General features: G+C 49.5%; 1 protein-coding gene across 2 annotated transcripts in view; it reads left to right on the top strand.

Annotated features, from left to right (window-relative positions):
- PTPRB (protein tyrosine phosphatase receptor type B) overlaps nucleotides 1-22,836 on the top strand; it is a 442,488-nt gene that overhangs the window by 342,122 nt on the left and 77,530 nt on the right. For both annotated transcript variants that reach the window (XM_069628245.1, XM_069628246.1), the window contains 3 exons: nucleotides 15,504-15,747; nucleotides 18,743-18,849; nucleotides 21,582-21,687. In XM_069628245.1, coding sequence (XP_069484346.1) covers nucleotides 15,504-15,747; nucleotides 18,743-18,849; nucleotides 21,582-21,687 — 457 coding nt within the window. The remainder of the gene's footprint in view (nucleotides 1-15,503; nucleotides 15,748-18,742; nucleotides 18,850-21,581; nucleotides 21,688-22,836) is intronic.

Here is a 22,836-nt window from a genome sequence, read left to right as displayed (position 1 = left end):
ATGCTCCTTGGAGCGAGCTAAGCGCTATATCAAATGCCTACAATATATGGATCCTGATTGGATAAGGGCATAGCAGGACCTGAATCTTATCCCAGGTGGTAGCCTCGATTCCATCTATTGTTAGTTGGAGGGAGAGAGGACACCATGTTGACCCTAATCTTGACAATAAAGAATGTTCAAACTCTTCTGCCTACGGACTTGGTGGTGTTCACTGAAGAGCTTTACCTTTGTGTGCATAATATACATGTGTTTGGGAGCACAGCCTTTTATTCAAGTGGTAAGGTGGCTCCACTTCCGGGAGCTTGGCTTAGAATGCTCGCCCATAGCTGCCAATCAGTTTGAGGAGCTCTGTTGATGTGTTTTGGAAACAGGGCCTGGGCTCTATCCGGGATCCAGAGGAAAGGACCTAAGGAAGTGCCAGCCGTCGTGGCTGAGAACCCTGTGCGAGGCACGCAAGGGATGGCAACCTCTCATACTTTGGCCATGTGTCTGGCAGCATGCCCGTGCTGCCTCGCTCCCCAGTTCTGATGCATTGAGGAAAGCATTGCTTGTGTTAATAAGACAAGAAGAAACTTGAGCAGTGGCCAACTCCGAGCAGGGTACATAAAAACAGCCCTTTTTCCCTTTCAGCCGAACTTGAATAGCAAAACTCAATGGCGTGCCCCCATTACAGCGTCCTCCGAGCTCTCCCGGCTGCAGTGGATGCCCTTGGCAACCCCCTTATATTGCACTCTCCGCTCATAATCACACTTTGACCTAAGTTCACCCCAATCTTCATGCAATGTTCTGCCTGAATTGGCAATTTGCTGACTGCCTTCTCATGTTTGGATTTGAGTAGATGAGGAATCGGGCGGTGTCTTGCCCCGAGCAGCGGCGTGCATCCTGCCTGTATTTTAATTTGGGACGCACATAATCTGGCACACCTGAGACCCAAGGTGCTGGAATGAGCTGGGAAAAATATGTGTGCCGGCAGAGTGATGAAAAGACTGAAGTAAGTGCTGCCTCGCTGGTAGCCTGTGAAGCTGAAAGAAATCCGCACTGGGTTGGGGAGGGCTTGCGTTGCAGCGCAGCCTTGTGATCTTGCGCATGTGAATTGCCCCCTCTGTGTATTGAGCTAATGCACTCTACTTAAATGCACTCCAATATTAAAACTGCTTTGCCATGTCTTATGGCTGAGCCAACTGAAACCCCTTGTCTCCCCCACTGCTTATACCCTTTGTTGCGATTCGGTGCTAGTTTTGAAAATTGATCATTTGTTCAGAGGCACACCCAGAATACAAAAATGCAGAACGTTTTTGGGGATTATGCCTTAATTATATATGGGGGTGGGTTAGGGTAATTCATTAGGTAAGGGGAGTATGCAAAGGGCTGCGGGGGCTGGGAGGGCTCTCCCACCCCGCAAACAATTGCTCGAAAAAGAAAAAAAGGGCTATTTTTGCATTCAGTATTTGGTTTTTGCAATGATCACATAGATCCAAGGAAACAAGGTGGAAGCGTTCTGCAGAGGGTCACTGATCTGTTTCTGTCGCTCTGTTGTTTTATGAGCTTTCATCAGGTCCGATTATCAGCAAGCTGCCTTGAGGTCCTGGGCTAACGTGAGAAATCAATCTATTGATTCTATCTGATGTAATAAAGTTCCAGTTCGGATCAGCACATTTGCCGTCCATGCTATTAATTCTGGTAAACATTCTGCCAGTTAATAACGGTTCACGTAGGAGGCCCGGCTCTACAGTGGTGAGCCTCTTGGCATGTAAAATAAAACAATTAGGCCAAGTCGCGAACGCACATGGCTGTATGTTATAGCTGTGTCCTTATTGAATCTGCACAAATCTTGATCTCGGTAAATCCAATGCTGGTAAGCCTTTCGGCATCTACTCATGCGTGGTTTTGTGTAGATCCATTAAGGACATAGGGCCTTATTCCGAGTATGCCAGTATCCTGGTTGTAGAGCCGCCATGATACCAGCATTTGGTACTTACCTTTACCAGCAATCGTTCCAGCAGCATTGCCGCTGTATTACGAGTGCTGGCGGGCCGGTGTAAATCCCCATCATGGAGTCCATGAGGGGATTTTCCGTCCCGGTAATGAGGGCTTTTTTGTCCGGTAGGGCACCTGGGTGGAGGTAACCCAGGTGCCCCACTGGCAAACCTGTAGCCGGGCGGTCCGGTGAAGTGCTGGTATCCACGGATACCGGCACTTTTTTACTGGACCTCCGGACTCAAAATTAGACCTATTATTTGGACACAAGTGGTTAATGCAGCCTTGAAAAGGACCCACATAGGTTTGAAACATGTGTTGCCTGTGTTCTGAGAATTTGTTCAAGGGACTTAATATTTCTGCATTTTTAATTTTCCAGTCAGTGTGTTAGTTTATCTATAACATACAGCCATGTGCATTAGTGTCTTGGGCTAATTGTTTCATTTGGTCTACCTATAGAACGTGGGCGGGCGGGCAGGCCTCCACTATCCCTACCCAGACACACGTTGCACGCTTTCATAAATCATTGATACCAATTATAACTACCCAGCGCAGCTGACTCACAGTTCTTATGCCCAGGTTTCTCTGATGCCCTTTGTGCATCATGTGGTTTCAGGTCAGTCAGGCTAGGACTGGCCTATAGGGCACTAGGCCCATGGCCAAACCAAAAACACAAAATGGTGGTGTGGGCCAGTTTTTTTGGTCAATGTGGGCCAGTTTGATGAGTTAATTCACTCTGCGGTTAGTAGTTTTGACCAGTGTTGCTGAATAAATATTCTTTAAAATGCACAATTTGCATCACATTTTATCAAAATACTCCACCTTGGGTACTACTCAAACAGTGTCACAAAAAGGATGCATTGCCATTGGCAACGGCGGGTCACTTTTTCGTTGGTGCCCGAGACAATGTTATGGCCCAGTCCGACCCTGGGGCCAATCACTGCTGCATCAGTTCCCTACATGAAACCGGGAGCTGCTCATGAAGTACTGAGGATAGTTCAAACAATGGCAACCCCTTGCCCTGCAAAAGCTTCTCCCCAACAATGTGGCACTGGTAGTGCTGGCAACTGTACATGGGGAACCTGCTGCCTGATTTGGCAACACCTGCCCTCACTCTCCGGATCTTTGTAAGCAAAACTCATTACGATGATGCTGCACAAAAATACACAGTGTGTGTCAGCACCGATCATTCTGGAGATTACAGTACACACTAAAAGGCGGCACACATGTTTGTATTGTGAAAGAAGGTATCAATAAGCCAATTATGGCATTGTTATGCCATCTCGGTTAAGTTGGGAGGAGTACTTGCCATGTTTGGAAGTCTGGACCATTAAGATGGAAGCCACTGGGCCCCATTATAATGATGCGAATGCTACATCAAAGGGAATATTAAGACGTATGGGGATTACCATGGAGTATACTCAGCCATATGTTGCCAACTCAGGTTTAATAGAGACAAAAACGCCACCACGAACACTGCGCCACCTCTGATGGCATAAACCACAGCAAGTGATGAAGATCCGGCATAGCCAGCAAGCAGCTAGATTACATTGAATAGCGATGGCAGGGCTCAAGATCTGCCAATGGAGTGGCATGAAGGACATTCTGTTCAGTTACTTGGAGATTTCACAGTGAAGAAAGTCTGCGGGTCCAAGTCCCTTTACTACATGTGTTTGAAGGCGACACACCTGCACATGCACAGACTCTTGTGCTGGGCCTAGGCTGGCAAAGCTATGATCCTTCCTTTTCCTGCATTCCCTTCCAGTCGCCCAGTGGTCCCATTCCACGTGTCCTCGCTTATCCCTGGCCTCCCAGATCGACAAAGGTAATGCTGAGAGCAACTCCATCCAAGCACTGTGCACAGTGCCACTCATGAAAGCCCCTCTCCACCACCTGGCGAATCCTGTACGGGAATGCCATGCCACCTTGGTGCCCTTGTGTTCTCCGACACTAAAAGAATATTTGGAGACGCAACACAGACGCAGCAACTTGCCAGGATCACCTGCACCTCTTTACTGAACTGCAAGATGAGGCGGCATCCTGCTAGAGCCGGATCCAGGACCACCTGCACCGCTTTACTGAACTGCAAGATGAGGCGGCATCTTGCTAGAGCCGGATCCAGGACCACCTGCACCGCTTTACTGAACTGCAAGATGAGGCAGCATCTTGCTAGAGCCGGGTCCAGGACCACCTGCACCTCTTTACTGAACTGCAAGATGAGGCGGCATCTTGCTAGAGCCGGATCCAGGACCACCTGCACCGCTTTACTGAACTGCAAGATGAGGCGGCATGTTGCTAGAGCCGGATCCGGGACCACCTGCACCGCTTTACTGAACTGCAAGATGAGGCGGCATCTTGCTAGAGCCAGGTCCGGGATCACCTGCACCGCTTTACTGAACTGCAAGATGAGGCGGCATCTTGCTAGAGCCAGGTCCGGGATCACCTGCACCTCTTTACTGAACTGCAAGATGAGGCGGCATCTTGCTAGAGCCAGGTCCGGGATCACCTGCACCGCTTTACTGACTGCAAGATGAGGCGGCATCTTGCTAGAGCCAGGCCCGGGATCACCTGCACCTCTTTACTGAACTGCAAGATGAGGAGGCATCTTGCTAGAGCCAGGTCCAGGACCACCTGCACCTCTTTACTGAACTGCAAGATGAGGCGGCATCTTGCTAGAGCCGGATCCAGGATAACCTGCACCTCTTTACTGACTGCAAGATGAGGCGGCATCTTGCTAGAGCCAGGTCCGGGATCACCTGCAACGCTTTACTGACTGCAAGATGAGGCGGCATCTTGCTAGAGCCAGGTCCCGGATCACCTGCACCTCTTTACTGAACTGCAAGATGAGGCGGCATCTTGCTAGAGCCAGATCCGGACCACCTGCACCACTTTACTGACTGCAAGATGAGGTGGCATCTTGCTAGAGCCAGGTCCGGGATCACCTGCACCTCTTTACTGAACTGCAAGATGAGGCGGCATCTTGCTAGAGCCGGATCCGGACCACCTGCACCGCTTTACTGACTGCAAGATGAGGTGGCATCTTGCTAGAGCCGGATCCAGGATAACCTGCACTGCTTTACTGAACTGCAAGATGAGGTGGCATCTTGCTAGAGCCGGATCCAGGATAACCTGCACCTCTTTACTGACTGCAAGATGAGGTGGCATTTTGCTAGAGCCAGGTCCGGGATCACCTGCACCTCTTTACTGAACTGCAAGATGAGGTGGCATCTTGCTAGAGCCGGATCCAGGACCACCTGCACCTCTTTACTGAACTGCAAGATGGCATCTTGCTAGAGCCAGGTCCAGGAGCACCTGCACCTCTTTACTGAACTGCAAGATGAGGTGGCATCTTGCTAGAGCCGGATCCAGGATAACCTGCACCTCTTTACTGACTGCAAGATGAGGTGGCATTTTGCTAGAGCCAGGTCCGAGATCACCTGCACCTCTTTACTGAACTGCAAGATGAGGCGGCATCTTGCTAGAGCCAGGTCTGGGATCACCTGCACCTCTTTACTGACTGCAAGATGAGGCGGCATCTTGCTAGAGCCGGATCCGGACCGCCTGCACCGCTTTACTGACTGCAAGATGTGGTGGCATCTTGCTAGAGCCGGATCCAGGATAACCTGCACTGCTTTACTGAACTGCAAGATGAGGTGGCATCTTGCTAGAGCCGGATCCAGGATAACCTGCACCTCTTTACTGACTGCAAGATGAGGTGGCATTTTGCTGGAGCCAGGTCCAGGAGCACCTGCACCTCTTTACTGAACTGTAAGATGAAGTGGCATCTTGCTAGAGCCGGATCCAGGATAACCTGCACTGCTTTACTGAACTGCAAGATGAGGTGGCATCTTGCTAGAGCCGGATTCAGGATAACCTGCACCTCTTTACTGACTGCAAGATGAGGTGGCATTTTGCTAGAGCTAGGTCCGGGATCACCTGCACCTCTTTACTGAACTGCAAGATGAGGTGGCATCTTGCTAGAGCCGGATCCAGGACCACCTGCACCTCTTTACTGAACTGCAAGATGAGGCGGCATCTTGCTAGAGCCGGATCCAGGAGCACCTGCACCTCTTTACTGAACTGCAAGATGAGGCGGCATCTTGCTAGAGCCGGATCCAGGAGCACCTGCACCTGTGCAAGATGAATGCACATCAGAACTGCTGCTTGATCTCTTTGTCACGGAGAATGCGGGCGCAAATCAGGGCCACATCTGTGACGGTAAAAGCTATTCCAAAGCCTGAAGTACTCTTGTGGCTTACTCCACTTTTCCAAACCCTCTCCGAACCCCACTCCTGTTTGAGACTCACAGCAAAGCACTGATCATTGCACATGGCTATGCTTCCAAAGAGGGCATCAGTAACTTTAAAAATACCTCTCAATGAAAGAAAATTGCATTCTTTGCCCTGCGCCACCATTACCCTGGGCCAAAGGATCACAAAGTAGGCCCAAGTGGAAAAATCATGAACAAAGTATTATTTTACCACCTAAAGCATCAATGCAACTACAGAAATTGCAATTTTTCCTATAAAAAGACACATTAGATGTTGTGCCTGGTTTACGATGAAAAGGGTAACTTTCACAAAAAATGTTTTTACTCCATTAAATGCTGACGTGTATATTTTCATCGCAATTTTCATAGGATTTTTAAAGCCCCGCCCATACCCTCCATAAAGCCACCTTATGCCTCCACGCTGAGTAGGTGGGGCTCCACTGGACAAACATAGACACCAACAATTAAACACTGTCAAGAACTAAGGTACCAACTGGACATTTATTTGGAGTAAAAAAATATACAGAGCGTCTCTATGCAACCATTAGAATTGCTAAACCGGGGAGCCCGACAGCCCAACATTCATGCGACCTTTCCCATCCACACAAACCCTGTTCATAAGGGCATCCTACTGGGGATGCAGTGCCGTGCACTTACCTGTGAGACAGCATGTCAGCATTCCCTTACCTCTAGTGGAATTCAACTTACCTTTATCAGGGACGAGAGGCCAAGCGGTGCATAAGAGGTCTCTAGCCTAGGGCAAACCTTATGTCCAGATCCGATCCTAGACTCCTCAAAACATGCTGGCTGGGATTCTATTCTCCCACAACATACCTTCGAGGTGACATTCCCTATTGAGTGTAACCAAACAATGGCGCGCAGTGCTTGCCTTCCCTGCTGGTGAAGTAGGCACACTAGCCTAGGCATACCGCCTAGCTAGCTCAATACTAAGGGAGGGAAGCGGTCTGTCTTTGTGACATAGGGAGGACCCCATGTCCATAACTGGTCTTCTGCACTTCCTTCCCTAGACTCTGACTCTAGCACCAGAGAGGGATGGGGGGGTCCTTTCATTCAGCCTATGCTTCTCAGATGATCACCTATCCTGCACTGGCCTTGGAAACCTGCTTCAGACTCAATGGCCATCTTTGCCGAAGATGAGGCTCAGCCTCTGTGCTGTAGACTGTGAACATTCTTCTCAGGGCCTAAGCCATCCTTGGGCTCAAATGTGACATACACCTTCACCTTTCCTCCTCTAAGGCAGGGCTGTTCCTTAGGAGGAACCAGCCAATGGCTCCCACCAGACTAACGCTGTCACTGGGTGCTCCTATCTGACCCCCCCAACCCCGAAGGGAACCGACAAGGCTCCCAACTCGTTGTCAGTTCATCATCCAGAGCCCAATTATTCTCTAGACACTCGTTTTCATTCCCTACATGACGTCAAAGCTCTGATGCAGCACAAACACCAGCCAATCATACTTGCAGAGACTCAGTGACTGCAGGACACAGACTCCAAAGATCTGGTCTCTCTCTCTCTCTCTCTCTCTCTCTCTTTCTCTCTCTCTCTCTCTCTCTCTCTCATCTATATCTATATATTTAATGAAAAAACTTTACACCAAATTAACAAAAGCACGCATTCAGGACCAAGCCGATGCTCCTGCCGCTAATTTGGCGAATATCCGTCCAGCGGTTTGGGCTGTAGGCGTGAGCAAAGTTTTTTCCCATTATGTCTATGGGAAAAAAAGAAATTTTGGGCCCCCTCCCTATAACTTTGCCCACCGTTGACCAAACCTCACCAAACTTTGCAAAATAATTCAGAGTGGGCCATATACTTGTTTTGCAATGTTTGGTGAGGTTTCGTCCAGGGGAGCAAAGTTATAAGCCGCCCAAAAAGTGCTCTTCCTATGGGTTTAGCAACTTAACCATAACTACATGGCCGCTACCGCAGGCCATGTAATGTATTACACATGTTTTTTTCAATGGATGCATGTGTAGTACAATATGAATAGTGGTTCATATACTCCGCACAAGCAGAATCATTGTTTCGAGGGGATTGGGTCCTCCGACGTATTCCATATCTATGACATGTAATCACCACAGCTGTGCTGCCTCGGAAACTTTTTTCGGCGTCTGCGTCCTGCGTCGATGCGCCGTCGTCGAGGGCCTCCTCCGACGTCCGACGTCATCCGATGTGATAAGTAGGATGCACGACGCCCGTAGCCTCAGTTCCGTTTTTTCCGCGAACGTGTTGCTTCGTGATTCTCGGTTCCTCGACTCTTTGGAGTTCTGTTCTTCTCGGTTCTTCGAACCTGTTCGTTTTGTGTAAATCCTTTGAAGATGTCTTCTACTTCATCTTCGACCCCGCGTCCGGGTTTCAAGAAGTGCGGGGAGTGTGGGTCCAAGATGTCGGTGACGGACTCGCACGACGCCTGCCTCTGGTGCCTCGGGGAGGCCCACGACACGGATGACTGTATCGACTGCCAGTCGCTCACGTCCAAAGCCTTACGAGAACGTAAGAAGAAATTGTCGGTAGGTCGGGTGTCCAAGCCCAGGAAGTCGAAGTCTGCGGGGCTTTCGACGGATGATTCGAGGGGTGACTCTCCGCGTCATCGTCGGAAGTCTCGTGGGTCTCCTTCTAGGAGTAGGTCTCGCCACTCCTCAGCCTCTTCGAGGCGTTCTCGGAAGCGCCGACACCGGTCGTCTTCCGGGTCCTCCTCGGAGGACTCTGCCCGGCACGTCGCTTACCCCACCAGCCGTGCGACGCCGGAGGAATGGGCTTCCTTCGGGAAGAAAATGCTGGCGATTCTTGAGTCGCAGGGTACTACGCCGTCCGCGCCCCCGAGTGGGGTCGGTCGTGTGAGGTCGAGAGACACCGCTCGCATGAGTGGTCGGCACGAGTCACGGGAGAGGTCCCGTCCGGACAAGGAGACTCGTTCTCGCCGTACCCGTTCCAGGTCCCGGTCCTCGACGCGTTCGAGACCGTGTGCACCTGTGAAGTCTTCGAGGAAGACATCGACGTCTGAGGCGTCGAGGGCGTCGACAGGCTTTCTCGAGGCTCCGGCTTCGAGGAAGTCGTCGAGGCCGTCGACGCTCGGGTCGTCGAGGGACACGCTCGGGGCTCCGGCCTCGAGGGCTGTGTCGACGCCGCCGATGCTGGAGGCGCTGCGTCTGACGTCGACGCCGATTTCCTCGGCGCCGATCCTCTCGGCGCCGATGCCGGTTCTCTCGACGCCGGCGCCGATTCGCTCGACGCCATCGACGCCTTTCGTGTCGGAGGTACCCCGTGGCACGGGAGAACCCCCTAGGAAGGCTCTGGTTAAGAGCAAGCACTCTCGGGTGCCTTCTTTTCGCCACCTGGACTATATTTCAGAGGCGGATGAGGATTCTGATGGCCTGGTTCCTAGTCTGGTTCCAGATGAAATTGTCTCGGGCCATAGTCAGTTTGACGATTTGAGACAGTCCCTGCATGATGCCAGTGGACTGGACACCTCTCCGGAGGTGGAGTTTTGTAGGCCTGAGCCTGGCTCTGATGCCGATTCTTCGTACCGGCGCCTTATGGCTAGGGTTGCTGAGTACTTGGGATGGTCTGCTCCCCCAGGGGAGTTTGTGCAGGATGATCTGACGGACATCCTTGATGTTGGTCCCCCAACTGACCCGGTACTGCCGTTCCATATGGCTTTGCAGAGAAGGGTGGCGGCGGCTTGGACTGCTCCGGAGAGTCTCCCTGCGGTGGGCAGATCCTTGTCGCGAAAATACCGTCCAGCCAGTAGCGACCCCTGCTACTTGACCAGGCACCCCACTCCGGAGAGTCTGGTGGTGCAGGCGGCCACGGCCCCGGCAAAGCAGGCGTCGTACCCTACCATCCCTCCTGATAGGGACGACAAACGTTTTGATGGCTGGGCGAAGAGAGTATTTTCTTCTGGTGGTATGGCGCTTCAGGCGGCCAACTCCATTTGTGCCTTGTCTCGTTTCACACACACTCTGTGGAACTGTGTTGCGTTGGCGGCTGAACATGTTCCCGAAGGGGTCGAACGGGATGGTTTCCTTGCTATGGTCCAGGATGGTAAGGATGCCATGTGTGAGTCCGTTCAGTCGGGTTTGGATTTAGCTGACTGCGTCAGTAGGTCCATGGCGGCGAGCACCGTGATACGCAGGTTTGCGTGGTTGCGGAAGTCGGGGTTTGCTCCTGATGTGCAGTCCCGGCTCCTCAACATGCCCTTTGACGGTGAACACCTTTTTGGCAGCAAGGCTGACGAGAGCCTTGAGAGGTTGCAGACCTCAAAAGCTGCAGCGAAGTCGTTGGGCGCTGCAGTTCGCCAACCTCCGCCTTTTCGTCCTAGGGGACAGCAGTGGAGGGGTGGTTCCTTTCGCTATTACTCATCCTTCAGTAAAGCGAGAGGAGCTGGCAGTCAAAGAGGCCATCGCAGGGGTACCAGAGGTGGACGACAGGGTACCCGTGGTGCCAAGGCCGCTCAGGCAGTTGCCTCTTTGCCCTCAGGTAACGCCGCAGCCGCTCCCACTCAGTCGTGAGGCCATGTCCCATGGTTCGCCGGTTGGGGGAAGGCTGGCGCAGCATCTTGTAGAGTGGCAAGCCATTACTTCAGATGTGTGGGTTCTGGAGATCATAACCCACGGCTACCGGCACAGGCCTCGCGACAATCCACCGGGGAACCTCTCTTTGCAGAGCCTGGATCCGCTCCTTGCGCAGGAAATTCAAGCCCTGCTGGAGAAAGGCGCCATAGAACTGGTGCCTGTGGCGGAGAGGAACAAGGGATGGTATTCCCCTTATTTTTTGATTTCGAAGAAAGACGGGGGATTGAGACCCATCATGGACTTGCGCGGTTTGAACAAACTCCTCAGGAAGGACAAGTTCAAGATGGTTACTCTCTCTCAAGTCCTCCAGGCCCTTCAGCTTCAGGACTGGTTGGTGTCACTCGACCTCAAGGATGCTTACTTCCATGTGCCGATCCATCCCAAGCACAGGAAGTACCTGAGGTTCGCGGTTGGCGACTCGCACTTTCAGTTTCGGGTCCTGCCGTTCGGATTGACCTCCGCCCCGAGGGTTTTCACCAAGCTCATGGTGGTGGTGGCAGCGCATCTCAGGCAAGGGGGGATTCACGTCTACCCCTACCTGGACGATTGGTTGATCAGGGGGGGCTCTCCCGAGCAAGTCCTGGATCATCTGTCCGTCGCCTGCCGCTCCCTTCACAGGCTGGGCTTCTCCCTCAATTTAAAGAAGTCCCATTTGACGCCAACACAGCGGCTCCAGTACATCGGAGCGGTGCTCGACACTTCCCTGGGGCAGTGTTTTCCTCCCTAGGTGAGGGCTCTTCACATTCAGCAGATGGTGCACAAGTTTCAGCATGCCCAGACGCTCCCTGCGTTCGAGTTCTTTAGGTTGCTCGGCCTCATGGCATCCTGCATTCTTCTGGTGCCAGAGGCTCGCCTGCGGATGAGATCTTTGCAGTGGGCACTCAAGACGCAATGGTCGCAGTCCTCCGGCAGGATGTCGGACCCGGTTCAGGTGCCGCCCTCGGTCGCCCGGGATCTTCTGTGGTGGGCCGTCGAAGGCAACTTGATGAAGGGGGCTCCATTTTGGCTTCCCTGGCCGGAGGTGACGATCGTGACGGATGCATCCCTCACGGGATGGGGAGCTCATGCCAACGGGCTGACAGTCAGCGGTCGTTGGTCTCCGTCGGAGTCCAGACTCCATATCAATCTTTTGGAGCTGAGGGCCATCAGGCTAGCCCTGAAGGCTTTTCTGCCGACTGTGCGAGGAAAGAGTGTCCTGATCCTGACGGACAATACAGTGGCCATGCACTACCTCAACAAAAAGGGGGGGGGCAGGGTCACTTCCTCTGTGCAGGGAGGCGATGCAGCTCGAGTTCTGGGCCATCCAGCAGGAAGTTTCGATCTCGGCAGTTCATCTAGCCGGAGTCGAGAACGTGACGGCGGACGCTCTGAGCAGGCAGAGCGCAATCTCTCACGAGTGGGAGGTGGCTCAGGAGATTCTCCTGGAGATCTTCGCCCTTTGGGGGACCCCTCAAGTGGATCTCTTCGCCTCCAGTGTCAACCGGAAGTGCGAAAGGTTTTGCTCGCGGGAATTTCCTCCAAAAGGAGCCTTAGGAGACGCGTTCGTGGTGGAGTGGTCATTCCCGCTGCTGTACGCGTTTCCTCCAGTCCCCGTCATCCCGCAAGTGCTGCGGAGGTTACGGAAGTTCGGTTCCCGGATGATCCTCATTGCCCCGGCGTGGGCTCGGAGGACGTGGTACCCGGACCTTCTCGACTTATCCATCTGCCCTCCACTTCGTCTTCCCTACCAAGACGATCTGCTCTCACGGGAGGGGGGTCAGGTTCTCCATCCAGAGGTCAGATCCCTCAACCTTCACGCTTGGCTTCTGAAAGGTTGAGGTATAAGGATTGGGACCTCCCTGAGGACGTGATGGAGGTGTTGCTTTCGGCCCGAAGGCCGGCAACAAAGTATCTGTACCGTTGCCGTTGGCGTAAGTTCTGCGACTGGTGCAGAGTTCGGAATGTGGATCCTTTTGCATGTGACATTCCCATGGTTCTGTCCTTTTTACTTTCTTTGGCCCACAGGGGCTTGCAAGTGGGTACCGTTAAAGGTTACCTGGCGGCGCTGTCCATCTTTAAGCGCTCGTCTGAAGAGTGTTCTTACTTTAAAATCCCTTTGATTTCACAGTTTCTGAAAGGGCTCACTAATGTGTTCCCTCCGTCACCTTTCCTGGTGCCCGGTTGGGATTTAAACCTTGTTCTTAAGTTTCTTATGGGTGCTCCGTTTGAGCCTTTACATTCTTGCCCTTTGAGGCTGTTAACTCTGAAAACTGTGTTTTTAGTTGCGGTTACTTCCGCTCGCAGAGTGAGTGAGTTACAGGCACTTTCAGTTAAGCCTCCCTTCACTGTATTTCACAAGGACAGGGTTGTCCTTAGAGTTCGTCCTTCTTTTCTTCCGAAGGTAGTGACGGAATTTCATTTGGCCCAGAAGGTTGTTCTTCCGGCATTCTATCCTCCTCCGCATCCTGGTAACGAAGAGGAGAGGCTCCATAGGCTTGACCCTAGGAGAGCTTTAAGCTTTTATGTTTCGCGCATGTCCCGGGTCAGAGTGGGCGATCAACTCTTTATTGGTTACGCTGGTAAGCATTTGGGGCAAGCTGTGACGAAACAGACTTTGTCTCGCTGGATTATTTTGGCCATCTCGGAGTGCTACCGCTTGGCGGGTAAGGACCCACCGGCTGGCTTGCGGGCCCATTCTACCAGGGGTATGGCTGCGTCTACTGCCCTGCAGAGGGGTGTTCCTATTCGCAACATCTGTGATGCAGCCACCTGGGCTTCGGTACATACATTTGTACATCACTATTCCCTCGATTCCATCCGAGCACAGGATCTGGCCTTTGGCAAGGCGGTCCTTTGCTCTGCTATTTGATTGGCTATTCTAAATCTTGATTCTAAATTCTTTCCCTCCTCCTTGCTCTGGTACTGCTTTGGGAGTCTGTCATAGATATGGAATACGTCGGAGGACCCAATCCCCTCGAAGAACAAGTTACTTTCTTACCTGGTAACGTTCTTTCGATGGGATGGTCCGACGACGTATTCCATATCGCTCCCGCCCTGCCTTCCCCGCTGCAGAATTTCTTTTGCGATTGCAGCTTACGTTCCGCAAGGCTTTGTGTCTGACTGGCAGTTGACTAGTGTCACACGTTCTGGGGGAAAAAACTACAACTGAGGCTACGGGCGTCGTGCGTCCTACTTATCACATCGGATGACGTCAGACGTCGGAGGAGGCCCTCGACGACGGCGCATCGACGTCATCGACGCAGGACGCAGACGCCGAAAAAAGTTTCCGAAGCAGCACAGCTGTGGTGATTACATGTCATAGATATGGAATACGTCGTCGGACCATCCCATCGAAAGAACGTTACCAGGTAAGAAAGTAACTTGTTCTTTTCATAACTTAACTTCCCAACTTTAAAAGTGCTCCCTCTAATACTACCAAAGTTCACTCTGGTGTATGTTTGCTTTATTTTTTGTTCACCGTTAGCTGTTTTTCAATAAATATGATTGATCATTTCACAAATGTCAACTTTAACTTTTTGGCTTGGTCTAGGTCATACTGGCCCTCATTACGACCCTGGCGGAAATGGTTTTACGCCAGCGTAATGCATGGCGTACCTTTCCGCCTTACTACGAGTTCCCGTAGCGCCATGGTGGTTTTCTCGCCTGTTTTTTCCGGGCGGAAAAATCCATGGCGCTACGGGACCTGTTGTTAATTACGCCACCGTAATTTACGGTGGCGTAATTAACGCCTTCCCCACTCCCATTATACCCTATGGGGCAAAAATGGGAATGGGGAAGGGTAAATGGGGATTGGGGACTTACCGCCCCGCCAAGGTCGGAATGGGGCGGTAAGTCCGCCAACCCCCATGGCGGAGTTGGCAGCTCTGCGCCATGGACCATGGTGCAAATTGCACCATGGTCCTCCGCCAGGGTCGTAATGAGGGCCAATATGTTTTAACTGTAGCCATTATCCAAATTTTGACTGATCTTCAGCCAAATTACAATTAAAAGCCAAACTTTGGTCGATCGCTTTATTTTGCTGAGTGTGAAACAGACACATTCAGGCACCTGAGCTCTGGACAGGAAATGTGTGTAAGAATACGTCATCATGCAAATACAATATATGCGTTGTAAGTGGGAGGAGCTTCAGATCTCTATCCTGCACATTCACCTTTGTACCGTTAGAGCACATACTACCAAACAACGCAACACATTAGGATGGGAGCATTGTGGCCACCGTGTCCAGTTTCATCAAGGTATAGTACCATCAGGGGGAGGAGAAAGCCGTGTGCACCTAGTTCAGAGTCGTCGCTGTAGTTCCGCTATCTGATAGGAACATTGATATCAATCGTGGTGAAGGTGTCCAACCAGCTCCGCAAGATGATCTGACCACAGCTTGTATCGGTAAAACAGCTCCTGAACACAATCTCATGGTTGTATTGAACAATTAACGCTGGGAAAATGAGATTGTATAACACCCCCTGATAAAGTAAACATTTGTCAGAATTTCTTACAGTCACTTAGTGCTCATGAAAGTGATGGCACGTCCTATAGTTTATATTCCCTCAAATTAATTTCAGAAATTATGTTTAATATATTTTTGATTGGCAAACGTCCTTCTGGCAGCAATAGTTGTACCCAACAGCTTATCTCTTTGGTCTCTCTTGTTCTCTTCATGTCTATCCAGGTAACAACGATATCACGCCAGAGCAACAACACCCTTTGCCGACCTACCATGAGTACAAGCACAATAATTCGGTAAAAATCTACCAAACCAACTACTTTGCAAGCAAATGTGCCGAAAACCCTGACTACAACTCTCAAAGCGTCCACATTAAGCTTGGCACGGAGATGGACAGCCTTGGAGGGAAGTGTGAACCGAACCAGCACACATTTTGCGATGGTCCGCTAAAGCCACGAACTCCGTACAGGTCTGTGTTACTGAGAGACTGTTGATCAAGAAGGCAGAGTTCAGTTTTTATATTTTGATCACTCCTACACCACCATACCTTGACAGCTCCAACAGCACCCATATCAGAGAGACACACACACGCACATGCATGCACGCACGCACACACACACACACACATTTGTGTGTGTGTTTGTAGGAGCACACCCGCCCTGGGAGGAGAAAAGTGGTTTGGAAGTTGGGGGCACTCATCTCATCATTGCTGACACAGCTGTTCTCCTGTAGTCCACCTCTGGAAGTTGGGGGCACTCATCTCATCATTGCTGACACAGCTGTTCTTCTGTAGTCCACCTCAATCCAGGAGAGCAACACCATAACACCACTGTATCATTCAGCAGCATGTCCCCAGTGAAAGGGCAGGCCAGTGACATATCACTCATCCTCTCTCCGCTCCTCTCATATACTCTTAAGTTGAACTATGTGGGTGGCTGAATGTGCTGGAGGACCTCGACGATGAGGATCCCAACCAGGTAGTCACCAGATTCCAAGGACTCTCTTCCTCACAGGGGCCAAAATCAAAAAAGCAAACACAATCCCATAGAAGTGAGATGTGGTTGGGCGAGTCGAAGAAAAAAATTCCTCTTCATGACCCCCCTCTCCTGCCCCTTTAAGCCCCATGGACCTTTCAGACTGACCCCCTGTACAGAAAGGAGGCGCGTCACTATTGAAGGGTTGTTTATGCATGTCATCTCTTTCTTTGTCTCCAAGGTGATGTGCTAATAGCATGCAGGCCATTCAATGAAACAGAATAGATAGGAATGGTTCATCCTACTGAGTTGATATGGTTAGGATCATATCCGTGACTACTGGACAGAAAGTCATTAGCCAAAGACAACAAAAGCAAGGCGTATAATTGTACGTACTAATTGTTGGGTGAGGCCCCGGAGAGTTTTGTTGGGGCATGTGGATTTAGTGGCAGGATTCTCCAGTCTCACAATAAAAAGCATCATGTGTATGATTGGATGGAAAGACTGGAATAATGTTAATTGAACATATCTGCAAAATGGGCAGATATTCTAAGTCACGCTTCATTAGCTGTTAGGTTGACAGTGACATCCAGGGAACTATGTGCCATGATTGGATGGCCATGTTCTCTTCTCAGTTGCTAAGCACTGCCCTACCTTTATGTAACTGCCAGGCAAGACCACGTGACATCTTCCCAATAGTTTTCGACAGCCCAGGGAACATCCTGGCCCCTAACTATGCAAATCCTACATTTTGACTTCTCATCTGCTTTGCGGCAAGTGTTTCAACTAGAAGAATTATAGTCAGGCGGGGAATCTGTTATCATGCAGGCCTTTTCCCTTTGAAATTCATGTACTCGGATGTGTAGCTCTGTGAAGTGTGCTGATGAGATGAGGTGTGCTGATGAGATGGGGTGTGCTGATGGAAGCAGAACTAACTCAAGCAGCATAGCAGGGTGACTGGCCAAAGCAACCCCTAGTGAAGGCACAGGAAGTCTATTTTATCAAATTCGATTAACTAGGGGCTTTGAGATTGCGCAGACTTGGACCCGATGTTGCGGTATGCCGCTTTGCATAGAAGTCATGTGCACACACAAACCTTTACATAGCTCAGGGGCTGCTTACGCTAGAACAAATCTGATCCAAGGAATAAGGGTCCAGTTCAAGTAAGCTTGGGAGTGGAGAGGGAAAGACAGTGTCATAGTCCAGGAACAAGATACAAGGTGAAGAGGGTGCGTGGGGGAGGGAGCTCATTCCAGAAATCTAGAAGGGGCAGGGTGCTACTTCCCTTGCATGCTTTCTGAACCACCATGTGGCGATGTCATAGCTGGATTTGGTGCACAGATTGCATGCGAGGGAGGCCTTCACAAACACGTAGACCTTTTCCCTGTTGTTGATACCTTTGTTTATAGTATAGTATGATTTTATTGTGAGCTGTGAGGTGGAGCCATTTTAGTTCTTGAAGCGTGGGTCTCTTTTGGTTTATTTTTAGATGGTTTGAGGTCAGGCCAAGATGGAGTCAGAAGAGAAGAGACAGGAAGAGACAATTGTTGCTTCGTTATAAGATCACGCAAACTCTTGAACCGCGGAGCACGAGTTTTTGGATGGGATGTACAATATGATCTTGTGGAGGAAGCTGTGATAGTACTGTGGCCTTTGAATTTCGTTATAGTGTGTCTTTAAAAGAGGGTATTAGATAAATGTAGGAGCCCAGAGACCTGTAGCTGGAAGCGATTGAAGGAACGGAGCCATGGGGTGCATTTGAGGAAAGTAGCACTCAACCTAGGGCTATTCCATACCATTGTTAATGAAGTCAAAGTCTGCCTTTGTCCAGCTGCAGGCCTCCCGGCTGGGTGGATGTCTTCGACCATATAAATAAGTGCTTACAGACTTATAAACCTTGGTCAAATAATTATCGTATTGGGGTAATGTCCCTTTCCCAATTTATGGCCTGAAGGCCATATTATTCTTCATCAGGAAGAAACATTGCTCTGATGCACAATATATCCTTCAGCTTTTAGCACCTGGATATATTCCCGCTTCCCCCTCTTTGCATTATCTCAATGCCTGGAGGTTATCCTGGCCAATAGGTAACTTCATACTGTGACTCCCTCTGTAACTCCCCTACAAATCCATCTCCCGCCCAAAGGGATTGCAAAGGACAGCAAGTGTAATATTGGCAACCTGTTGCCACAACTTCTTTCCAATGGCTATCTGTGCAAATGATGCCATTCGCAGGGCAAAGTACTGGTAAGAAAAGGGTGCTGCTCCGAAGGGCTTTAATTACACCCCTCCTTCCATCGGTAGCCATGTCATGGGTGAGGCCCTCTTGTAATGGCGCCTCCAGGCAATAGCACCTTGGAGCTGGCGAGAGGTCAGGTTAGCTGCAACTTAGCAAAATTTTTACAAACACTGGTGTGCAATGCAACCTCTGCTGTCTACTCTCTCTGTCCCAGTCTGCCGTAAGTGAATCCTGCTTTGCTGCATTTTCAGGATCAGCATTCGAGCTTTCACGCAGCTCTTTGGCGAAGATTTGCGGGAATTCTCCAGGCCTCTCTTCACAGACACCTTTTTCTCTTTGCCCATCATGACCGAGTCAGGTAAGTCTGGCTTCCCGCCATCATCTTAAAGTTTTGCTGTCATTGTCTGTCATAGCTGGGGAGGACCTTATAAACTGCAGTGCAAAATCACGTGGAAGTCAACAGGGACAAAATGTCGCCAGATGACTCCGAATACATGTTGCCCACCTACTGACACAGCTCTCAGGGGCAGGAGACAAAACTAAGATGCTTCTTTGCAGAGCATTTCATTTTTACTTTTTTTCGGACACGTAAAATGGCTCAAAAATGATTACTCTTGTCAAATGCCATCGCTATCATTTGTGGCCATTTTGTCCATCAATTTGCCGCACTCCTTCTAATCCAGTGAGTTGGCATTTGCCAAAGAGTGCCACCAGTCAGCTGACCCACACCCAGCAGCGTAATGTGACATTCAATCAATGCGGGAGCCGAGATTACATCACATGCTCTTTGACCCAAGTGACATTGTTGCATGTGACGTTTGACACGGCTAACTAGCCATTCATTTTTATATTGAAAATACAATTCAGCTAGAGAAGTTGCAAACTGATAATAAACTGTGATTAATAAGAAAGAAAGCTTACCAGCTACTAAAACTAGATAAAGATAAAGGCATTCTTACTTTTGGAAGGCTTGTGGGCAGATCCGTTACATCACAGGGGTTGTAGAGGGATCCATGGGGGACTCAGTAACCAACATAGGAGCAGTGTGTGTTACCTCAAACCCCCTAAAAGACGTCCACGTTCTTAACTGCCATTTGCCAGTCCAGCTGCAAAGCAGAGTTAGGCTCCTCCCACTGGGAGGGCCAATGGGTACAGAGTGATCGCCATCATTGCCCTTTACCAGGCCTTGGGCACCGTGTGCACCATTACTACTGCGTCCTGTGTGAAGGGGGAGGGAGGGGGCGCTTGCGTGCACATCCCAGGGAGCAGCTCACGCACACCTTGCTCTGGGGGGTGGGGGGGGCAGAGTGGGACAGATGTATCCTTACCCAGGGACTCGAGGAGCTGTATCCAAGTTAAAGATAGCACCTATTCAATTCTAAGCAGATATTTGTTTAGGATTTTTTCATTGTGATTTGGGAAACAAAACCATACACATTTAATACATATAAATAGAAAATTATTAAAAATCAGTACAATCCAATATATACATATATATATATATATATGGAAAATTCAGAAATTAGTTATTCAACATAAACTTTCTGACACATAACTTCCCTTTGATTAATAGCCTATCATAACATTTTCAGCCAACATTTTATATATAAATTTGATTTTTTTAAAAATATAAATGTTTTCTTAACTGTGTTCTAAAGGAAGCTGATTCAAGCGCATTTTTTGCTTTTTACTGCTATGCAAGAGATTGGGGATTGCTTGGAGAACAAATGGAACTTTGTTGCAGCCAGCCTAGGCCAATCATGACAAGCGTTGCTTCAGGGTCTGCTCCTACCCCTTAAGTGCTACAGACTTCTATGTTCGTCTTGAATTCCCAAAAGAAATCATTGTAGGCCCCGCCCACTTTCCTTCCAATGTCATGGTTATTTGTCGCTGCCTCTCGTTCCAAATCTGCCTGTTAGCCTAAGATATATTAGTGACAGTGCAATTTGAAATGATGTGCAAGGCCTGCATGAAGGCAATTGTTTCCGTACTGCTCAAAGCTGAAAGTAAGTGTGCACAATGGCAGTGTTTTAAGCAATGGCCATCTGGTTGCCATCCCACTCAGGTCGAATGCAAAGAAAGGCACATTGTGCCTTATTATGTGGTTATCAGTGCACTAACTTTGTGGTGGAAGCACCCCTTTTCTCCACTTTTCTGGTGTGGTAACTGAATTACCTCAGGTTTTACCTCACCACTGAATTCTGAGTTTGACCTTGAAGTGGAGGGTTTCCCTGCAGCAAGATGTGGAAGGTAAATGCCCCACTTCAGTGCCCAAAGCAGCAGATTTCCTGCAGGCAGAAGTACCACCCGCGGTAAATCTGGCAAGTCGACAATGGAGTCCTTTAGGCGGCAACCATGAGGGTTAACGCAGTGCTGCAACTGGTAATCTCCAACCATAAAGCCACTGGACCGAGTGGCGGTAACGGCCATTGAGGCCAATTGAGCCTAATTTTCATTTAGATAAGACGCAGCGAGTCCCTCTTTTTGTGCCAGGAATCACAAATGATTTCTGTCTCAGAAGGCTGCCATGATAGAGTATACACGTTTCCACCCAACATTTTATGCATTCATTTGATTTTTTTTTAGATATAGATGTTTCCTTAACCGTCTTCTAAACATAGCTGATTCAAGCGTGTTTTTTGCTTTTTACTGCTATGCAAGGGGTTGGCGATTGCTTGGAGATCCGCGCTCAATGAATACCATAACTATAGTAATACACTCTGTAGAAAAGGCACAACCGGACATGGAAGCATAAGTCACGCTGCCTGATGTCCCTTGAGCTAGAGGATTCGCTGCAGCGCCCCCGCCTGGCAATCTGGAGCAGCAAAAAAGCAAGGCCAGTTTGCAACACCAGGAGGCAGCCATATTGAATCCGCACCTGTGTTCCGCCACACATCAGACTCAATCGGGAGTTTCTAGAAGCTACAACAAAAACAAAGATGGCGGACTGTCAACTGCTTTGCATAATAAAATGTTATGTTAAAACACCTTCATCTATAGTTGTTGTCCCCTGACGCACAGGTTAGCTGTGTCAATGATACCTTAAATTGGAAAAAAGCAAGGGTTTGATTGCGTTTTGTTTTTCTGCAGAGCCTTTGCTTGGGATTATTGAAGGGGCGAGTGCTGGCCTCTTCCTCATCGTGATGGTGGTCGCAGTCATTGCTTTTCTGTTGTACAGAAAGAAAGTGAGACGCGGGTAAGCATCTCTTTAATTATTGCTGTGTATGGTTTTTGAGGAACCTGCAGTCGTAACCCTGTTTTAGTGCATTAAACACACTACAGCTACCTGCGGTAATTATGCAGCACAAGTAAGCTAACAGTCCATGAGAAGCAGAGCACAAGGATTCTTTGCTGACACAGTGCAAAGCTTAGATGGAATTCCGCAAACTTAGTCTGCGCCAGATCGAGACGGAAGTGTGATTGTTAGCATATGCCACACTTAGATGGAATTTCAGAAATGTGACTGTTAGCATATGCCACACTTAGATGGAATTCCTCAAACTTAGTCTGCACCAGATCTAGACGGAAGTGTGATTGTTAGCATATGCCACATTTAGATGGAATTCCGCAAACTTAGTCTGCACCAGATCTAGATGGAAGTGTGACTGTTAGCATATATGATTCTCAGCATGCACCACACTTGGAATTCTGAACCTAGCTTGCGTCGCATCTAGACGGAAGTGTGACTGTTAGCCTATGCCACACTTAGATGGAATTCCTCGAGTTTAGTCTGTGAGATTTGATTGCCAGCATGTGCCACACTTTGATGGAATTCTCAAGTTTAGCATGCGTCGCATCGAGATAGAAATTTGATTGTTAGCATATGCCACACTTAGATGGAATTTCCCAAGTTTAGTCTATGCCAGATCTAGACAGAAATGTGATTGTTAGCATGTGCCACACCTAGATGGAATTCTCAAGCCTGGCCCGCGTTGCATCTGGATAGAAATGTGATTGTTAGCATATGCCACACTCATATGGAATTTCAGAAATATGACTGTTTGCATATATGATTCTCAGCATGCACCACACTTAGAATTCTGAACCTAGCTTGCGTCGAATCTAGATAGAAATGTGACTGTCAGCATGTGCCACACATAGATGGAATCCCACAATTACAAGGACAGCAATGCCAACTAACCAACCAACTAACAATTCCATCGCTCTGCATACACCTCTCAAGCTATAACCAAACACAACCACAAGCCTAAAACGCAGCAATCCGCACAAACTTCACAACAATGCAACAACAAACAAACCACACATAGACCTGCACAACTGCACATGACGACTACTGACCACAAAACACCCCAAGCCCAGCCAACGGACACACCGGGCTGAGGCT

This window comes from Ambystoma mexicanum, chromosome 12 (genome assembly GCF_040938575.1).
Source record: "Ambystoma mexicanum isolate Mex_15411 chromosome 12, UKY_AmexF1_1, whole genome shotgun sequence".
NCBI lineage: Eukaryota > Metazoa > Chordata > Amphibia > Caudata > Ambystomatidae > Ambystoma > Ambystoma mexicanum.
The sequence above is the reverse complement of the archived record's forward strand: the minus strand, read 5'-3'. Positions and strand labels throughout refer to the sequence as shown.